Source organism: Schistocerca piceifrons, chromosome X (assembly GCF_021461385.2).
Source record: "Schistocerca piceifrons isolate TAMUIC-IGC-003096 chromosome X, iqSchPice1.1, whole genome shotgun sequence".
NCBI classification, from domain to species: Eukaryota; Metazoa; Arthropoda; class Insecta; order Orthoptera; family Acrididae; genus Schistocerca; species Schistocerca piceifrons.
In genome coordinates, this window is record NC_060149.1 from 736,421,672 (window position 1) to 736,441,483 (window position 19,812).

The 19,812-nt window shown below is 38.6% G+C and overlaps 1 protein-coding gene across 1 annotated transcript in view; it reads left to right on the plus strand.

Moving 5' to 3' along the window:
- The window catches only part of LOC124722682 (putative ammonium transporter 3), a 234,576-nt gene extending 219,895 nt beyond the window's left edge, over positions 1 to 14,681 (plus strand). Inside the window, exons 9-10 of the mRNA XM_047247825.1 lie at positions 13,344 to 13,494; positions 14,527 to 14,681. Of these exons, the coding sequence (XP_047103781.1) occupies positions 13,344 to 13,494; positions 14,527 to 14,681 (306 nt within the window). The remainder of the gene's footprint in view (positions 1 to 13,343; positions 13,495 to 14,526) is intronic.
- The last annotated feature ends 5,131 nt before the right edge of the window (positions 14,682 to 19,812 follow it).

Here is a 19,812-nt window from a genome sequence, read left to right on the forward strand (position 1 = left end):
TGCCATTACCATAATTTCAGGATTTTATGATGCCATCACCCTAGGCTTAGTATAATTGACTTCTTCACCTACTGTATAATTTTAATCTTTCTTTGTTCAGTGACCTCAAATCTGTCACTGCATTTTATCATTTAAATAGTTCTTGAAAGTATTTGCCAAAATTGCAAGGCATGTCCAAAATGTTTGAGGAATGATATCTTAAAACTAAAAGAGCACAAAATACAAACAAGAGACTTTTATTCACGTTGAAAGTAATGTTCCTGGAACTGGTCTGCAAAGACTTCTTTTGTAATCAATCAGGACACTGATTCACACTTGTTTGTGTGTCTCAAGCACCTGCCTTTCAAAATCACACTGAGATTGGGGAAGAGAAAGAATTCTTTTGAGTACCAACACCATGGAGAAATGTGAATGTTCAAGAATAAAACAATGGAAAATCCAGGACTGAATGTAACAATATTATGAAGAGGATAGTTGCTACTCACTGTATACCAGAAACGCTGAAATCCAGGTAGGCACAACAACAAAAAAATGTCAGCAACTGAGCTTTAGGCCAGCAAGGCCTTCATCAAAAATAGACACACACACACACACACACACACACACACACACACACACACACATGCAAATGCAACTCACACTCACATGACCACAGTCTCTGGCCACTGTAGCAAGACTGCATGCAGCAGTGGATGATGGGAGAGGCAACCAGATGGTTGGAGTAAGGAGGAAGCTGGGGCGAGGAAGGGAAGGGTTAGCAGGGTAGGGGTGAGGTAGAGAGAGGGAAAGACTGCTGGGTGCAGCCAGGAGGTTAGATGGAGTGCAGAGGGAGGGAGGGGCTGTAGAAAAGAAGAGAAGTAAAAAGACTGAGGGTACATTGGTGGAATAGAGGGCTATGTAGTGCTGGAATGGGAACAGGGAAGGGGTGGATGGGTAAGAACAATGAGTAACAAAGGTTGAGGCCAGGAGGGTTCAGGACCATGGGATATATTACAGGGAGACTTCCCACCTGCGCAGTTGAGAAAAGCTGGTGTTGGTGGCAAGGATACAGATGGCACAGGCTGTGAAGGAGTCATTGAAATGAGGAATGTCATTTTGGGTGGCGTGCTGAGCAACAGGGTGGTCCAGTTGTTTCTTTGCCACAGTTTGTTGGTGGCCATTCATGTGGACAGACAGCTTGTTGGCTGTCAGGCCCACATAGAATGCAGCACAGTTGTTGCAGCTTAGCTTGTTGATCATGACTGGTTTTACAGGTAGCCCTGCCTTTGATGGGATAACATGATGCTTGTGAGCAGACTGGAGTAGGTGGTGGTGGTGGTGGTGGGTGGATGTACAGGATAAGTCTTGCATCTAGGTCTATTACAGGGATATGAGTCATGAGGCAAGAAGCTGGGGTGGGGTTTTTGTAGAGATGGGTGAGGATATTGTGTAGGTGCAGTGGGTGCAGAATACCACTGGGGGAGGTCTAGGAAAGATAGTGGGTAGGACATTCGTCATTTCAGGGTGTAATGAGAGGTAATTGAAACCCTGGCAGAAAATGTGACTCAGTTGCTCCAGTGGGTGGTGGGCAGATGTACAGGATAAGTCTTGCATCTGGGTCTATTACAGGGATATGAGTCATGAGGCAAGAAGCTGGGGTGGGGATTTTGTAGAGATGGGTGGTCCTGAGTCATGAGGGGAATGCTCCTCTATGATCACATGGTGGGTTTTTGGGAGATGATGGGTGATTGCAGAGATAAGGCACAGGTGATCTGTTTTTATAAAAGCTTAGGCAGATAATTACAGTCTGTGAGGGCATCAGTGAGACCCTACGTATATTTTGAGAGGGACCACTCATCACTACAAATTCAATGCCATGGGTGACAAGGTTATATGGAAGGGACTTCTTAGTAAGGAATGGGTGGCAGCTGTCGAAGTGGAGGTAATGCTGGTAGTTGGTAGGTTTGATATGGACAGAGGTACTGATGTAGCCATCTTTGAGGTGGAGGTCAACATCTAGCAAGATGGCCTGTTGCATTGAGTAGGACCAGGTGAAGTGAATGGGGGAGATGGTGTTGAGGTTCTGGAGGTGAGGTATCAGGATAGAGTGTCTTCACGCTCGATCCAGATAACAAAGATGTCATCAATGAATCTGAACCATGATTTGAGATTCTGGGTGTTTAGGAAGGGTTCCAATAGATGGGCCATGAATAGATTGACATACTGCCATGCAGGTGTCCGTAGCTGTACCCCAGACTTGTTTGTAGTTAGTGCCCTCAAAGCAGAAGTAATAGTGGGTGAGGATACAGTTGGTCATGATGACTAGGAAGGAAGTTGTTGGTTTGGAATCTATCAGGCATTGGGAAAGGTAGTATTCAATAGCATTAAAGCCATGGGCATTAGGGCTGTTAGTGTAAAGGAAGGTGGCATCAATAATGACGAGTGGGGCACTATGTGGTAAAGGAACAGAAACTGTGGAGAGTTGGTGGAGGAAATGGTTGGTATCTTTTATACAGAAGTGTATACTGTGGGTAGTAGGCTGAAGGTGTTGGTCTATGAGAGCAGAGATTCTCTTAGTGGTGGCACAATAACTCGTCACAGTGTGGCATCCTGGGTGGTTTGTTAAATGGACTTTAGGAAGCATATAGAACGTAGGAGTGTGGGGGATGGTAGGCCTGAGGAGACAGATGGACTCTGGAGAGAGGTTCTGGGGTGGGCCTAATGATTTGAGGAGACTCAAGATGTTGTGGCTTGGCAGGAGAGCCAACACCGTGTTATTAGAGGAAGCCGAAAGGCACGTGTTTTAGCTCACGCAGGCTGACGTGAGGTCTGGAACAGAACAAGGAAATTAGACTTTAGAAAAAACGGACGTAGCTGGTGGAATTCTTAACCTTAATCCATAAATTATGAGCGTCGCTCCTGACTGTACATTATTCACAATATCGATAGTAACTGAACATGGCGCCTTGCTAGGTCATAGCAAATGACGTAGCTGAAGGCTATGCTAACTATCGTCTCGGCAAATGAGAGCTATTTTGTCAGTGAACCATCGCTAGCATAGTCGGTTGTACAGCTGGGGCAAGTGCTAGGAAGTCTCTCTAGACCTGCCGTGTGGCGGCGCTCGGTCTGCAATCACTGATAATGGTGACACGTGGGTCCGACGTATACTAACGGACCGCGGCCGATTTAAAGGCTACCACCTAGCAAGTGTGGTGTCTGGCGGTGACACCATACAAGTTCCTGCTGGATTTCTGGAATGGGGTCACTGTGGCAAGGTTTGTAGGTGAATCTGACAGCTGGAGTCCTTTTTCATGGTAATCCTTGCACTTCAAAACAAGAATGGTGGAGTGTTTGTCAGCAGGTAGGATTATAATATCAGGATCAGTTTTTAGGTGGGGAATTGCAGTTCTTTCTGTAGGTGTGAGGTTAGTTTGCATGTTGAGGGATTTGGGGAATGATGGTGAGGCAAGATTCGAGATTAAGAAGTTATGGAAAGTTAACAGGGGGTTATTTGGGAGTAGTGACAGTGGGTCACGGTTGGATGGAGGAGTGAACTGAGTCAGGCAGGGTTAAACATTGGTCTTTGTTTGAGTTTGGTAGGGTTGTTGGCAAAACAGTGTTTCCATTATAGGGACCAGGAGAAGGAAAGAAGATCTTTCAAAAGTCCTGCATGATTGAATTTCAGAATGGGGCAAAATGTGAGGCGTCTGGAAAGGGCTCAACCTTTTTAAGCCATTGTCTCATCCATCAGCCCCTTCCCTGTACCCATTCAAGCATTACACAACCCTCTGTTCCACCAATGCACCCTCAGTCATTGTAATTCTCTTCTTTTCCACTTCCTCTCCCTCCTCCCACCCTCTGTCTGATCTCCTGACTGCACACAGCTGCCCTACCCTCTCTCCACCTCATCCCTGTACGCTCCCAAAAACAGCACTTTACCGTCCCCACCCCCATCCTGTTACCCCTCCCTCTCCCCACCCCAGCCTCCTCTTTCCCCGTACCACATGGTTGCCTCTCCCATCAGGCACTACTGCTCACAGTCTGGCTTCAGGAGCTGGAGACTGTAGTCATGTGTGTGTGAATTGCATTTGCATGTGTGTGTGTGTGTGTGTGTGTGTGTGTGTGTGTGTGTGTGTGTGTGTGTGTGTGTGTTTTGTCTGTTTTTGACAAATGCTTTGTTGGCCAAAAGCTCACTTCCTGATCATCATTTTGTTTTAAGTATCTGCGGCTCAGCATCTCCAATATATGGTGAGTAGCAATTATCTGTTTCATAATAATGTTCAAGCATAATTACATACCACTTATAGAGAAGATGTGCCATTGATAATGGCATGCAAGTGGGCATCGTTGTGTAGTAAACTTTGCTTTTCAGCTCCATATAACAGTGGACAAAAAATATTAATACAGAACATGAGCCTTTTCAAAAGCGTCTTCTAAATTTGATACTGATAAACTGACATTTTAGAGAAACCCCAGTATATGATGCTATTGCTGTCCATATTGTGATCAACATATGATTGTAGACTTTTTTTGGGCCATGTGGAAGTTGGTGAAAATTTCATTGATTATTGTCTGGCCTCCTGTTTGAGCTGGTAGCATCAGGCTTGATTTCCAGTGATGGCAGTTTGCAGAAGTGACAAATGTTATTCACATATGGTAAGGACATCTCCAGCAGTGTCCATCTGTGTTACATCAGGCAGTTGTTGCAGCAAAAGACCAGGAATATATCTTTTTTCTGTCCCAATCTTTGTGAATGATAGCAATAACATTGCACTTTCTAACCTCCAATCCCCACATAAAACTCTCAGAGACAGTTGTCATTTTCATGTCATCATCTGTGACACCTTACTTGCACAAAGTTGTCTGTCTTTATGCTTACCAGTCACAATCCATATGTTGCTGAACCCTTTCCATCCTAATAACAATGTAACAATGTAATTCCTTTCAGTTACTCCCACTGTGCATATGTCTTCACTCCCTTTTTCATAATATGTAAAAAAATCTCAATGTTTATGGGGCTTCATGGCATTATGACTCAAGTTCACATACTAATTGCACCAGATAATCCTACTCTACCTTGAAATTTCCTGGCAGATTAAAACTGTGTGCAGCACTGACACTTGACCTCGGGGAAAAAGGTCCCGAGTTCGAGTCTCAGTCCAGCACACAGTTTTAATCCACCAGGCTGCAGAGTGAAAATCTCATTCTGGAAACATCCCCCAGGCTGTGGCTAGGCCATGTCTCCGCAATATCCTTTCTTTCAGGAGTGCTAGTTCTGCAAGGTCTGCAGGAGAGCTTCTGTTAAGTTTGGAAGGTGGGAGACAAGTCACTGGCAGAAGCAAATCTGTGAGGACGGGGAGTGAGTCGTGCTTGTGTAGCTCAGTTGGTAGAATACTTGTCCACAAAAGGCAAAGGTCCCGAGTTCGGGTCTCGGTCCGGCACACAGTTTTAATCTGCCAGGTAGTTTCATATCAGCGCACACTACACTGCAGAGTGAAAATCTCATTCTACTCCACCTAAACATTTTCCATCTACACAGTTTTTCTACAGCTGTCTCAAATTATCTCTACATGCACTTACAGATACGCAGGCACTGATTCCATGGGGTCTGAGGGAGCCTGAGCCCCCTCAAAAATTCGTCTATGGGGGCGGAGACCCCCCTCCCCACACAATAATTTAAGAAAATTATTAGTTGTACTATGCTTTGTAAAATCACAAAATTATGTTGGATTTTTTTAGTTTCCTTGGTTGCCAATAGTTACCTTTAAAAATACGTTCAGCAATGAGTTAAAAGAAACAATTATTATGGTAGTAAGCAGGTTAACTGAAAATAAGTGGTGTGAATCATGATGGTGCTACGGTGCTGCAGGCACACTTAGAATTTGTCCTGGTGCGGAAACCTTCAGCTAAAGTCTGGTGTCGGCAGGCCAGCACTGCGGCCGCAGTGATATCAAAAGCACTGGAGCAGAAACATCTGGAATCCTCCTCCTTGCATCGCCTTGACACTTAGAGACATTATGACGCTGCGGCTATATAACGCCCACCCTGCTGTGGCAGTCATTCTGTGTGGATAGTTTCGTTCAGTGCATGCTGCAGATGTGTTTAGTTTTCCAACTTTAGTGTCTAGTGGACTATTGTATTTGACTATATTTTATTTGTTTATTTTAGTCTCTTAGTGTATTGTGAATTAAGTTTGCAATTGATAAATTTGTTACCAAAAAGGTGTGCTTGGAAGTTGATGATACTGCAAGTCATCCTCCAAAAATTATTATGTCATCAATTGATTCGTCATCTTCAAGTGAGAACCATTCACAGCCGAAACCTGGACAGTCTAGTAAGGGAAGATCATTTCAGAAGTCTTGGTTGATCAAATATACATGGCTAGTATATGAAGCATATACCGAAAAAGTTTTTTGCAAAACCTACAAAGAGATAGATGCTAAAAATCTATTACAGTTTTCTTGAAAATAAGAAGGTGCATTTACTTCTGTAGGGTTTTGTAACTGGAAAAAGGCTTTGGAAAAATTCTGTCTTTATGAAAATACGTTTACGCATAAAGAAGGTGTTCTGAAACTAAATTCTATCACGAACCAAAGTGTGGCCTCCCAACTGAATGAACAGTTAGATAGTGATATGAAGAAAGGCTGTTTAGCTCTTCAGACAATGTTTACTACCCGTGCAATTTCTATGCCAACAAGGAGTAGCAATTAGAGGCCATGAAGATATAAACTAAAATTTTTTTCAATTTTTGGAACTCCAAAAGAATGACATACCTGAGTTTAAAGATTGGTTAGGGCATTCAGGGTATAAGTGGATGTCCCACAATATTCAAAACGAGATCATTGATCTACTAGGAAAGTCTGTGTTGAGAAATGTATTGGCTTCAATCAAGAAGACTGAACATTTTTCTATTATGATTGATGAAACAAGTGATTCTTCAATTCACAAACAAGTGTCATTTTGTATTCATACTGTTAATGATTCCTTAAACATCAACAAAGACTTTATTGGTTTACACAAGACCCCCAACACTGAATCACAAATTCTGTTTAGTACTTTAAAAAGACGTTTTGGCTAGTCTTAATTTGTCAATGGATAACTTAAGAGGACAGTGCTATGATGGTGCCTCAAATATGAGAGGTAAGTTCAAAGGACTAAAAAAGTTAGTTTTGGATATACAACCAAAAGCAAATTATGTGCACTGCAATGCTCACAGTTTAAACTTGGCAGTTGTAGACAATCTCTGCCATCTTACGTCTATGAGGCTTATGGCTTTAGCCAAGGACATAATAAACACTGTAAGGGCTTTTCAGAAGCATACACTGTGAGTGTGCCAATGACCAAGCTGGTCTACAACCCCTTTGCCTGGCTCGATGGACTATGCAAGCTTACAGTATCTTGAGAATACTGAAAAACTTTGAAGAACTTCTAGAGCTTTTTGAAACATTTTCTGCAGAGGAAACAACAGAGGCAGGTTACAAATGTGCAGGCTACCTTGAGTCAATGTTACATTTCAAGACTTATTTCTTTTTATGTCTTTATTGCCGTGCAATGAACCCAGTAGAGGATTTCACTGAAAAAATTCAATGGCCTCATCTAAGTGTTGCTGATCCGGAAAAAATACATGAGGGCTTGATTAGTAGATTGAATAGAAGGCATGATAGTTCTGAACACTTTTGGGAATTGCATTTAAAAGAAAAATCTTCACACGTTGATGATCCTTCGCTTCCTCAGAAACAAAGTATATTTGGAAAAATCAACTGAGTTTTTTAAAATGGCCTAGACATTGAGAGACTGTGCTTATACTCAAATATGTTAGCCAATATCACTAATAAAAAACAACTCATCTTAAAAAACATGCGTGATGTAAGAAACTACATTACACAAGAGCTTGTAGTTGGAGAAATGTTATGTGAAGTAGTGAAGTGCATTAAGCTTCTCCAAGTAGTTCCAATCATGACAGCAACAGCAGAATGGTCATTTAGCACCCTCAGTTGTCTGAAGTCATATCTCCGATCAATAATGGGACAGATGCAATTAAACAACTTGGCTGTTCTGCATGCCCACCGAGATGTTTTCGATGGATTGTGTATCTAACCAGTCATCAAAGACTTCATATTCAGTAATCCAGTCATACAGCTGACATTTCCACCTTTCTCAAGACACTCTAGTCCTAATAATGTCATTTAGAGCATTATTAAAAGTCTTTATAAAATACAGAATGAAATAAATACATAATGTTAAATTTTCAGTTTCAAAATATTAGTACAGTTTAGTACTGTATTACTATAGTACTGTATTAGTTATTTTCAAATACTTAAATATTTTTAGGGTTTAAGACCCAATTAAAACCTGCTATTTACATACTTCTTGATTGAAAGTATTAGGCATACTGTATTAATTTTATTAACTGTATTAAAGCATTAACTTTGAGATATTGATTTTATTTTATGAACCCTGAGCCTTATTCAAAGTAAGCTTAAATTAGCTATTTCACTTATTAATCAAAGTGCTGTTACTGTGTGACAGAAATTTTTTTTTTTTTTCTTTTAAGGATAGTTTATGATTTAGTTAAATATAATTTCAGTCTTTTCACAGCTATATTTTCACTGCTCTGTAATAGTCTATAAGCATGAGTATTACTGTAAATTACATTAGCTTGCGTGTTTATGTTTTGTTTCTTTTTTCAAAGCTAAAAGATGTGTCAGGCTTGTCGAGTTTCCTAGAGTGTCGAGTTATTGAGAGTCCAGTTTTTGGGGTTCTAATGTTGATCATATGACTCTAAAATGCTTAAAGAAAACTTTATAACTCACTACTTTTCATCTAAAATTTAGAAAATTTCCTGGGGCAAGACCCCCCAGTATGCCCCACCCCCCAATATTTTTTAAAAGTTGGCGCCCTTGTACAGATACATGTTTTAACACATATTGCAGTTCATATATTAAATCACTCACAGGGTGCTTTAGCCACATCTCCTATTATTGGCTTTCTCTAATAGCATAACAAATGGACATTCAATGCCCTTAAGTGGCACTGATGTAATTTATTTATTTATTTTGGTTACCTATTTATTGGTATTGATTTTCAACCTGCACCTCTGAACTAAAGCATGTTTGTTACTATAGTTTTTAAGTAATTGTACATATAATAAACTCGAGAAGATGAGAATTCTATCCATCTTCTGGTAATATTTTTGTGTGTTAATGTACATTAACTGAGTTAGTAATACAAGATAAATTGATACTAAGACATATGGTCTATGCTCTGTATTACATGTTTATAACACTGTGACAGTACTGTAACATTTACTATGTAGAGTTATTATATCAAATCACTATCTTGATACAACAATGCCTCCTATATGGAAGGAGCATAGAAAGATATGTAGACATTTATATGTTGAGTACTCAGTATTAACTCCTACCTGGGTGACACAGACACAGTTGCTGATCTTTGGAGTAGTGTATGTTGAACTGTTGAACTGAACTCTGAGGTAGTCAGATGTGTCTGTGTACATTTGGCATATAGCCAGGTAGGCACTGATGTAATGAAACCTCTTCTTACGGATTCCATTAATTGTGTCCCTAGCAGCAGCCATGGATAAAGGAAGGTATATCAAAAAACATTCATGTTATCCCTAAAATGTCTGGTAGCACAAAATGCTTGTTGACAGTGTTATACCTGTGTCCTGTAAAGGAACATTGCCATTTCATAAAATTATACAACTGGTCTGAAGTTACCTTTGTTTTCTCTGTTGATGTAGTGTATATGGCAGATGTAAAATGGCATAGTGCTGTCTGCTGTAATTATCAAAGTTTAACAGTAACTTCACAGTACTTTACAGCAAGACACCCAGTTAATAGAAGGTACAGAATAATTGCCACATAATGAACAAATGCAGCAGAGAACATAAAACTATTTTTAAATAAAATTTATCAAACTCAAAATAAGATCGATATCTAGATGCTGTGTTCAGCAGATATTATGTTCAGAGAGCTACTAGAAACTGAATATTGTAAAAAAATACACTACTCACACCATTGGCCCCAAAGTTCGGAGCTCAATAACTAAATAAATGTTCACTGTCACAATATGCCACTTGCAGCATGCATAGTGCATTCCTTTTTCAGTTTAATAAGAAAACATCAAGCCAGATTACCAGTGTAATTAGGAAGATAGGGGAATGGGAAATGGAGGTGGTGTATTTGTTGCAGTAAACAAGAAACACAAATCCACCAAGATAGAAATTGAAGCTAAATGTTAGACTGCTTGGGCAAGACTCAGTATCAGGGGTGGGTATAAAATGACAATAGGATCCCTCTCTCACCCACCAGACTCATCTTCTGATGTACCCAAAAACTTTAAAGAAAACCTCAGTTCACTTGTACATAAGTTCCCCAACCATACTGTAATCATCAGTGGAGACTTTAATCACTCAACAATTAGCTAGGAAAATTACAGTTTTGTTAGTATTAGGTGTGATAAGACAGCCTGTGAAACTTTACTAATATATTTGGAACAGATATTTAGGAACCCCACTCATGATGAAAATATATTAGATCTAATGGCAACAAATAGATCTGACCTCCCTGAGGATGTCCACATCGAAACTGGTATCAGTGACCATGATGTGGTTGTGGCAACAATGATTACCAAAATACAAAAATAAACAAACAACTAAACCAAGCAGAAAGATATATATGTTCAGTAAACTAGATAAAAAATCAATAGTTTCATACATCAATGAGAAACTTGAAACTTTCAGCACAGGGCAGGAGCATTTAGTGGAACTCTGGCTCAAGTTTAAAAGAATAGTTGATCATGCACTGCATAGATATGTACCCCGTAGAAAAGATCATAATGGGAGATAATAGTATACAATAACTGTAAAGCAACTTCTAAAGAAACAGAGATTACTGCATAATAGGTGTAAAAGAGGAAAGCTTAGGGCAATCGATAGAGAGATGCTGAATTAAAAGCATTTGACTGTCAAGAGGCCACTGCAGGATGCCTGCAATGACTACCGTAGCAGATTATTGTCAAATGATCTTTCACAGAACCCAAAGAAATTCTGGTCGTAAGTAAACACTGTTAGTGGCACCAAAGTTAGTGTCCAGTCCCTAGTGAATGAGACAGGAACTGAAATTGAGGGTTGCAAAGCAAAAACCGAAACGCTTACCTCTGTTTCCAAATGTTCCTTTACAAAGGAAAACCCAGGAGAATTGCCCCAGTTTAATCCTTTTAGCACTGAAAAGATGAGTGAAATAAGTCTTAGTATCAATGGTGTTGAGAAACAGCTGACATTGTTAAAACTGAACAGAGCTCCAGACCCCAATGGAATCCCTGTCAGATTCTATACTGAATTTGAGGCTGAGTTATCCCCTCTTCTAACTATAATCAATCATAGATCCCTCAAACAAAAAACCATGCCCAGTTCTTGGGAAAAGGCATAGGCCATGACCATCTACAAAAAGGGTAGTAGAAGTTATCCACAACACTACCATCCAGTATCCTTGATATCAATTTGTTGTAGAATCTTAGAACATATTCTGAGCTCAAACATAATGAGATACCTTGAACAGAATGCCCTCCTCAGTGCCAACCAGCATGGATTATGAAAACACCAATCATGTGAAACACAACTCACACTTTTCTCACATGGCATACTGAAAGCTTTGTATCAAGGCAACCAGGTAGATACAGTATTTCTTCGTTTCCAAAAAGCATTTGACTCAGTACCCCAACTATGCTTATTGTCAAAAGTATGATCATATGGGATTGAGGACTAATTGGTAGGAAGGTCACAGCATGTTCTCTTGAATGGAGAGTCATTGTCAGATGCAGAAGTAACTTCAGGTGTGCCCCTGGGAAGTGTGTTGGGATCCTTGCTGTTCATGTTGTATATTAATGACCTTGCAGACAATGTTAATAGTAAAATCTTGCTTTTTGCAGATGATGCAGTTATCTGTAATAAATTACTGCCTGAAAGAAGCTGCATAAGTATTCAGTCAGATCTTGGATAAGATTTTAACGTGGTTCAGAGATTGGCAACTTGATATAAAAGTTCAGAAATGTAAAATTGCTCGCTAACCAAAAATGAAAAAAGCGTTGTATCCTATGACAATAATATCAATGAATCACTGCTGGAATTGGCCAACTCATACAAATACCTGAGTGTAGAATTTTGTAGGGATATGAAATGGAATGATTACATAGGTTCAGTCATGGGTAAAGCAGGTGGTAGACTTTGGTTTATTGGTAGAATACTGGGAAAAGTGCAGTCGCTCTGCAAAGAAGACTGCTTATAAATCATTCATGCAACTGGTTCTAGAATATTGCTCAAGTGTGTGGGACCCATGCCAGAAAGGACTGACATGGGATAGTGAACATATACAGAGAAGAGCAGCTCAAAAGGTCACAGGTTTGTTTAATATATGGGAGAGTGTCATAGAGATACTGAAGGAGCTGAACTGGAAGACTCTTGAAGATAGATGTAAACTACCCCAAGAAAATCTGTTAACAAAGTTTCAAGACCAGCTTTAAATGATTAGTCTAGGTATATACTACAATAACCTATGTATTGGTCACATAGATATTATGAGGATAAGGTTAGAATAATTACTGCATGCACAGAGGCATTCAAACAATCATTCTGCCCCAACTCCATATATGAATGGAACAGGAAAAAACCCTAATAACCGGTATAGTGGGATATATTCTCTGCAATGCACCTCATGATGGTTTTCAGAGTATAGATGTAGAACTGAATATCACAGAAAATACACCCTGGATGCCCTCAATCCCTAACTTCAGACGCCAGTAACTAAATAAATAAGTGCTCTCACAATATTCACCTTGCAGCACTCCTCCTTTAGTTTGATGATATAATATGAAGCCAGATTACCTGTCCAGTTAGGAGATACGGACAACAGAATATCACAGAAAATGTGTACAGGAATCCCTTTGAAGATAGCTGCCAAGGGCTTGCCTCAGATATGTTTTGCTATATTTAGTTGCCAGTATATCCTAATCAGACAGTAAGTCTGACATTAATTGTTGAAACAGTAATGTGGCTGCTGCAAGTGACATTTTGTGACAGTAGATATTTATTTAGTGATGGATTTCTTAAGTTGGAGGCCAAGGTTGCAAAGTGCAGGTTGTGGTCAAAAATAATCTGCATGTAGACTGTAAGCTTTTTCATTGTCACCCTTGCTGCCAAGCAGTGAAAATAAATCCAATAGCAAAAGTAACTTCAAGCCGGTAGTGATACAACAGTAGTTTACTTCCACAAATGTTTATGTCCTTTTCATTTCCCTCTTTGAAACAAATTCAGTTTTCTGGAGATAGAGTCTCTTCTGTAACAGTTAATTAACAAAATGATGGGACTTCGAATGGACCCTTCTAATGAACTGGCTGGAGCTGACATAACAGAACACGGAGTATATCACACTAGTAATGGAATCACATTTGGTGGAAAAGAAATAAATAAAAGATACAACAGCAAGATAACAGCAGGTAAGTAGTACTTCTACTTTCTATTTGCTTGCCCTGCTGGCAGCTACTTGAACAGTAGGCTAAAATATGCATTAATATGCACACCACAACTGAATAAAATGAAGTTTTGGTATAAACCAGTAATGAAGAAACTATTAAATAAAATATGATTAAAACTGTTATTTTGATACTCTTGCTCTTAACAGAACTGGTCTAGTGATTAAAAGCATTTCTGCATTGTATTAAAGGTTTATTACTTCAAATACGTAGACTGTGTTTATTGACTAAACTAACATGCATAATATCAGTGTTAGAATAGGCCAAACTACAGACAATGATGAATTACTGTTTCTGAAACAAAAAATAACAATTTCTTCTTTTACATATACTTCATGATGGCAAGTTTCATGGTACACAAAACATTAAACATCTGAGAGAGTATAAAAACTTATTATTATTTTAAATTATTATATCTAGATGATAAGTGACATGCATTCATACATGCTATATGTTTGACCATTACTATCCCTCAGTTCTTCATTTTTATTTTCCTTATTCTTGCCCCAACCAAAAGTATCAAATGATCCAATGTAGGAGACAGTATACTGAAATATACTGTATACTGAAATATGTTTATAACTGTTTAGATTTTTTTGACAGTTCATAATACAATATTTTACTTTCTCTATGTGACTCTTGCTCAAATGCATTCTTAATGCACGTTTTTCAACCATTATAATTGCAACTAATATTCAGAACTTATTTCCAACTATCAGTACAAAACATAACATCAAATCCACCTGACAACTGTACTTAATCATGGCTCCTTCTTCTTTCTCCCATTCTCCTTACTGTTGATGTTGTAACATTTTCAACACTTTGTACTGCACTTCAGGAACTTGCTAATGAATAGATACAGAGGAGATGCCATTTCTAAACAAGTGACTGGGCTCTATGTTACGTTGTATTATTTGTATTTCATTTCTGTCATTCTGCAAAAATATAATGCACATGTTGGAACCTCTGAGTCATTGGGTGTCTCATCTGCTGCAGATTACAGGTTGTCGAAGCAAAAATTGGAAGTTGGTGACAATATCAGTAAACTGTCTACAATTGAGGGAACCGAAGGCAAAGATATCTGGCAGCAGTTAAATAGCATGTCAGGAAAATGGCCTCCATTTCCTCCAAAACATGCATGGCTAGACTAATGTAAGTACCATATCAGCAAATGTGCTAAGGCTTTCACTGTACACACCAATGATACATAAAGAGTTTACTGTCCTGATGAGCTGTAGTCCATTAGACTTACACTTCATCCCTGGTGCTTTATTTTGAATTTTGCTAGGAACTGGAAACTCCCCTCCAGTCTTCCACTTGTGTGTGTGTGTGTGTGTGTGTGTGTGTGTGTGTGTGTGTGTGTGCACTTAAAAATTAAGTGATGTGGTAGTTTACATAAGTGTGCTTCATTATCCCAGACTCCTCAGCAGATCTTAGTCCATATCAGCTTCAATGCGCAAATAACAATGAGTTCACACTTATCTTTGTTGGACCCGTATATACTTGACTGAAACTGTACAGAACCCTGTGAATAAATGCTCTGTCTAATGCATCCTGTTCATCTTTCACAGGTGAGAGTAGCTGTTTTGTTTTTGTTGTTGGCTTAAATATAGTTCTCACTCTATATTTCTCTGAGAATAAATATTACTCTCATAAACAAACAGACCATCTAATTTAAAGAAACTTCAGTACCATACCACAATACTATCCACAACAGCACCAAGAAGCAACTAGGAAAAAATCCAGTAGAAAAGATAATAGTACAAAATACATGGATTCCAGGGTTACATAAATTTAAAAACAATTTACAGCAAGACACAACAAGTCAAGAAAGGTGAAGCTCCTAACAGCCATTAATATATGTGAACATGGAAAAGATAAAAAAGGAAGAGCTACACCAAACAGTGCCAAATAACAACTCTCAGGGGGGGGGGGGGGGGGGGGGACATCAGACCTCTGAAAATGTGTGGCATAATTCTAAGTGAAATGTTAGTGGTGTTGTTAAGTCCTTTTAGACCATAGACTATGAACCACATAAGATCTTTTTTAATCAAGCACATGGATGAAATAAAAATCAGCTGTTTAATTATGGAAAGTGGGGGTATATTTTCTAGAAGTTGTTATTTTGAAGCAACATCTACTATGATGATAATTTTAAAATCATTTTATCATGTTATAGACTAAGACATTTCACTGACCTCTACGTTAATATCCAAAACCAACATTAGATTCATGTTGCAAATATCATTCCTCTGTAAAAAAAAATGAATAAGGACTACAAACTAGAAGACTTTTTCAGAATTGTAACAAACATGCAATTAATGGATGCATGGTAACTTAAAAAACGTATGACATTGATTGGTACCATAAAATGTAAAACTGTTTTCACATCAAAGCAGCTGTTTTGAAGCAAGTTGACTTATTCCTGATGTAGAAACACACAAATAAATTTGCATTTAATTTATAAAAGATTGGTTACTTATACAGGGTGAGTCAGTAACTATTGCCACCAAGAATAACTCCATTAGTATGATAAGAGCTGAAAATTTTGGGGGACAAAAGTTGTGCGGGACAACAGGGGCCATAATATGACACTGGTTTTTTGTTGCTATGTGGGGTCACGTCAGATATATGAAGGTCAGCTTTGTTTTTTTAAATGGGATGCCATAGTTTGGTACTTATTTTCTGATAGCAACTGTCGACACAAATCCAATGATGTGTAACAGTAAGGTCTTTGAAGGTCAATGAAGGTCACAAAGGTGGTATGAACGTCCACTTGCAGAAGGTGTTCAAGATGATGACCATTGGTATCACTACAGTGCCACAATCATCTTATCATGGATTGAGTGGTATTCCTTATCACATTGGCGCTCATCGAAGCACATGCTCTGACAATTCTCTCTCATATATCATGCAAATAGTAAATAGTCACTGAATACAGCATATCCATCTACTGTGCCATTGACATGTAAACCCCATTCAACGGTTTTGCAATACAACACTAATAGGAATGGTAAGGCTAGTATTGTCGAATCAAGTGACTGTGAATGATGTATTCCTTTGCAGAGCAAGTCGGTATGCTTATTTATGGAGAATGCCAATGAAATTCAGTGAGAGCTAGATGTTTATATGCTGAAAGACATCCTCAACATACTCACCCTACATGTACATTTAAATATGGGTATGATAATTTGAGAACAACTGGATCTTTAGCGCATCAGAGGCATATCTGGCAAGGAAAGTTACTAACAAGGAAATGGTGGTTGGTACTCTTGCCACTGTGGTTTGAGCTCCTTGTGTTAGTTCACGTCAAATTGCAAGGGAATCTGGCATGAGCCAGAGTAGTGTGGAACGTATTCTGCATCACCACAAATATCATCCTTCCCATATCAGTCTCCACCAAGAATTAACTGGTATGGATAGTATGCACCACATTGAGCTGTGCCGATGGGCTCAGCTTCAGATTTAGAGGGATGGCACATTTATTAATATGATTTTATTTACTGACGAGGCTTTTAACAGACCTCTTCCTAAGATTTCCACAGTTCTTTGAGTTGTCCTACTCCTTTGTCCACATGGTGACTTCAGGCACTACAGGAGATTCAAATTTATAGTCCGAGGTCGTTAACAAGTACGAACAGTTTGGTACTTAACTCATATCGATGGCTGGTTGTTGTCTTCGTGAAGTCTAGAGGTGATTCCACTGCGATGTTCCCGCAGTTTTTCTTTGTGTTTGGATGAGACCAACTGGTTTGTAGGGCGACGTGGTATTTTGATTTTTAGAGAGCAAACGTTACATTAGTTTTGCACATCACTATTTAATTCATTTATTCACATTTAACACTTCTACAAAAATATCAAATAAGACATTGTTTTACACCACATCTGTATCACCACCTCCTCCAGCCCACGCTTCCTCTCCAAAAGCCCTTTAACCACCTCCCCCAAAGATCGACCTCCTTCACATTTAACACTTCTACAAAAATATCAAATAAGACATTGTTTTACACCACATCTGTATCACCACCTCCTCCAGCCCACGCTTCCTCTCCAAAAGCCCTTTAACCACCTCCCCCAAAGATCGACCTCCTTTCCGCATGACCAAAGATAACTGTCTCTTAGTTGTTAAACTCGCAGTCAAAGGCTATATTTACATAAAACGTTACACGTAAAGAAATTACTGACATACATGATCTTACATTCTGTTATAGGCTACATTCACAAACCATGGAAATGTAAATTTTCATAAGATGCATTATTGTGCAACTGAAAATCCATGTTGGCTGCGGCAAGTTGCACACCAAAAATCATGGTCAGTGAATGCATGGTGTGTGATTCTGAAGGACAGAATTATAGACCCCTATTTCATCGAAGGAAATCTTAATGGAAGGAAGTACATCACATTCCTGCAAGAAACATTAGGTCTGTTATTCGAAGAAATACCTTTAGGAACATGGAACAGAATGTGGTATCAACAGGATGGGTGTCCAGCACATTTTTTGCTGATGGCTTGAAATGAGTTGCAGAGACAACTCCCAAATCATTTAATTGGACACAGACAAGATGTGTTGTGGCCAGCTTGTTTGCCAGACTTGATACCTCTGGATTTTCTCTTGTGGGTTTTCGTAAAAGATATTGTTTATAAAGACATTCCAACTACACCTGCAGAGAGAACTGTCAGAGCATGTACTTTGATAAGTGCCAATGTGATAAGGAATACCACTCAATCCATGATAAGATGATTGCAGAAAATAAGTACCAAACTATAGCATCCGATTCAAAAAACAAAGTTGGCCTTCATATCTTTGACGTGACTCCACCTAGCAACAAAAAACCAACGTCATATTTGGACCCCATTGCCCCACACAACTTTTGTCCCACAAATTTTTTAGCTACTATCATACTTTCGGAGGTATTCTAGGTGGCAATAGTTGGCGACTCACTCTGTATATGAGTCATAATGAACGTTATGTTTCAGGGTGGTCATCAAATGATGATACTTAAATATTTTGGTTTGGTAGAGTAACTGAATGAAGTAAAAATACTGTACAACAAAAGTATTAATAATGATTGTAACATATTTATAAAGAATTGTTAGGATCAACACTAAGGAGAAAGGAATGAAGCAGAAACTTTGACTGAGATGATTAATTACATCTTCAATATTCAGCACTTCAAATCAGATTTCCCGTTGCAACATATTTCATTACTCCTATTCTTAAATATGAAAATAGCATGCACAAAGTTCATTTGCAAATTAAAGAAAAACTGATATGGATTGTTGTCAAAATAGAAGCAGTTTAAAGATATATGCAGAAAAGCAGAAAAATATTGTGTTGTATAGATAAGTTCCAGTGAATGATATAAAGTGCTTCTGTTGGAAAACTGAAACACACAGTGGCATTAAACATAAATTAAGACCAACATAAAACCTAATCTTCATTTGAAATACAGTCGTTTACTTAACATATTCATACTGGACAGGATGATGTTTCCTGCCTCTTTCTTGACATCAACTGACCCAACCAGGAATCTATAGTTTAACATGGAATTCAAATCATGGAACAAATTGATTTTTCTCACATACAGAAAGTTTGCAGATAGATGGGTCATGTTAAGCATCATAGAAGACCTGGGTCAGACTTAGGATCAAACCTATTGCATTATAATTACCTATGTGTCAATGCAGAGACATGCAAATGACATTTCATTATAGACCTGCTTCACTTCTCCCTTAAAAATAAAAATAAAAAGAAATAGAAGAGGGAGGGGAATGGAATCTGCCAATGATAGAAAACAAACTCACTTCTCATATGATAATTCCTCAACAACTTCTGAATCTGGTGTGGCAAAGACCTCTCTACAAAGATAGTAGTATTTTATCTCACTAACAAAGCTTATGTGCTACAGAATTAGAGATATTATCCATTCATTGTTTTTTGTGAGCTTGATAAGGCCTTTGTATTGCCCATAGAATTTTAGCCAATTAAATTCAATAGTTTTTCACATTAGTGTATTAAAACCACAGATTCCATACCTGTAAAAGGAAAAAGCAACAGTAGCTCCTAACAAGTAAAAATAACTTTAAAAGGAAACAAAAATTTATGGAGTCTTACTTCTACCAAGATGAAAAAAATAAGTACATCTACCATTAAACAAACAAAATTATGTATGAAGTAGTTCAAGATCCCATTATAGGGAATTGTTATTTTTAATATTTATAAAATACTCAGTGATACATTCTCAGAAACTGGTAAAAATTGTACATAATAAAAAAGCACT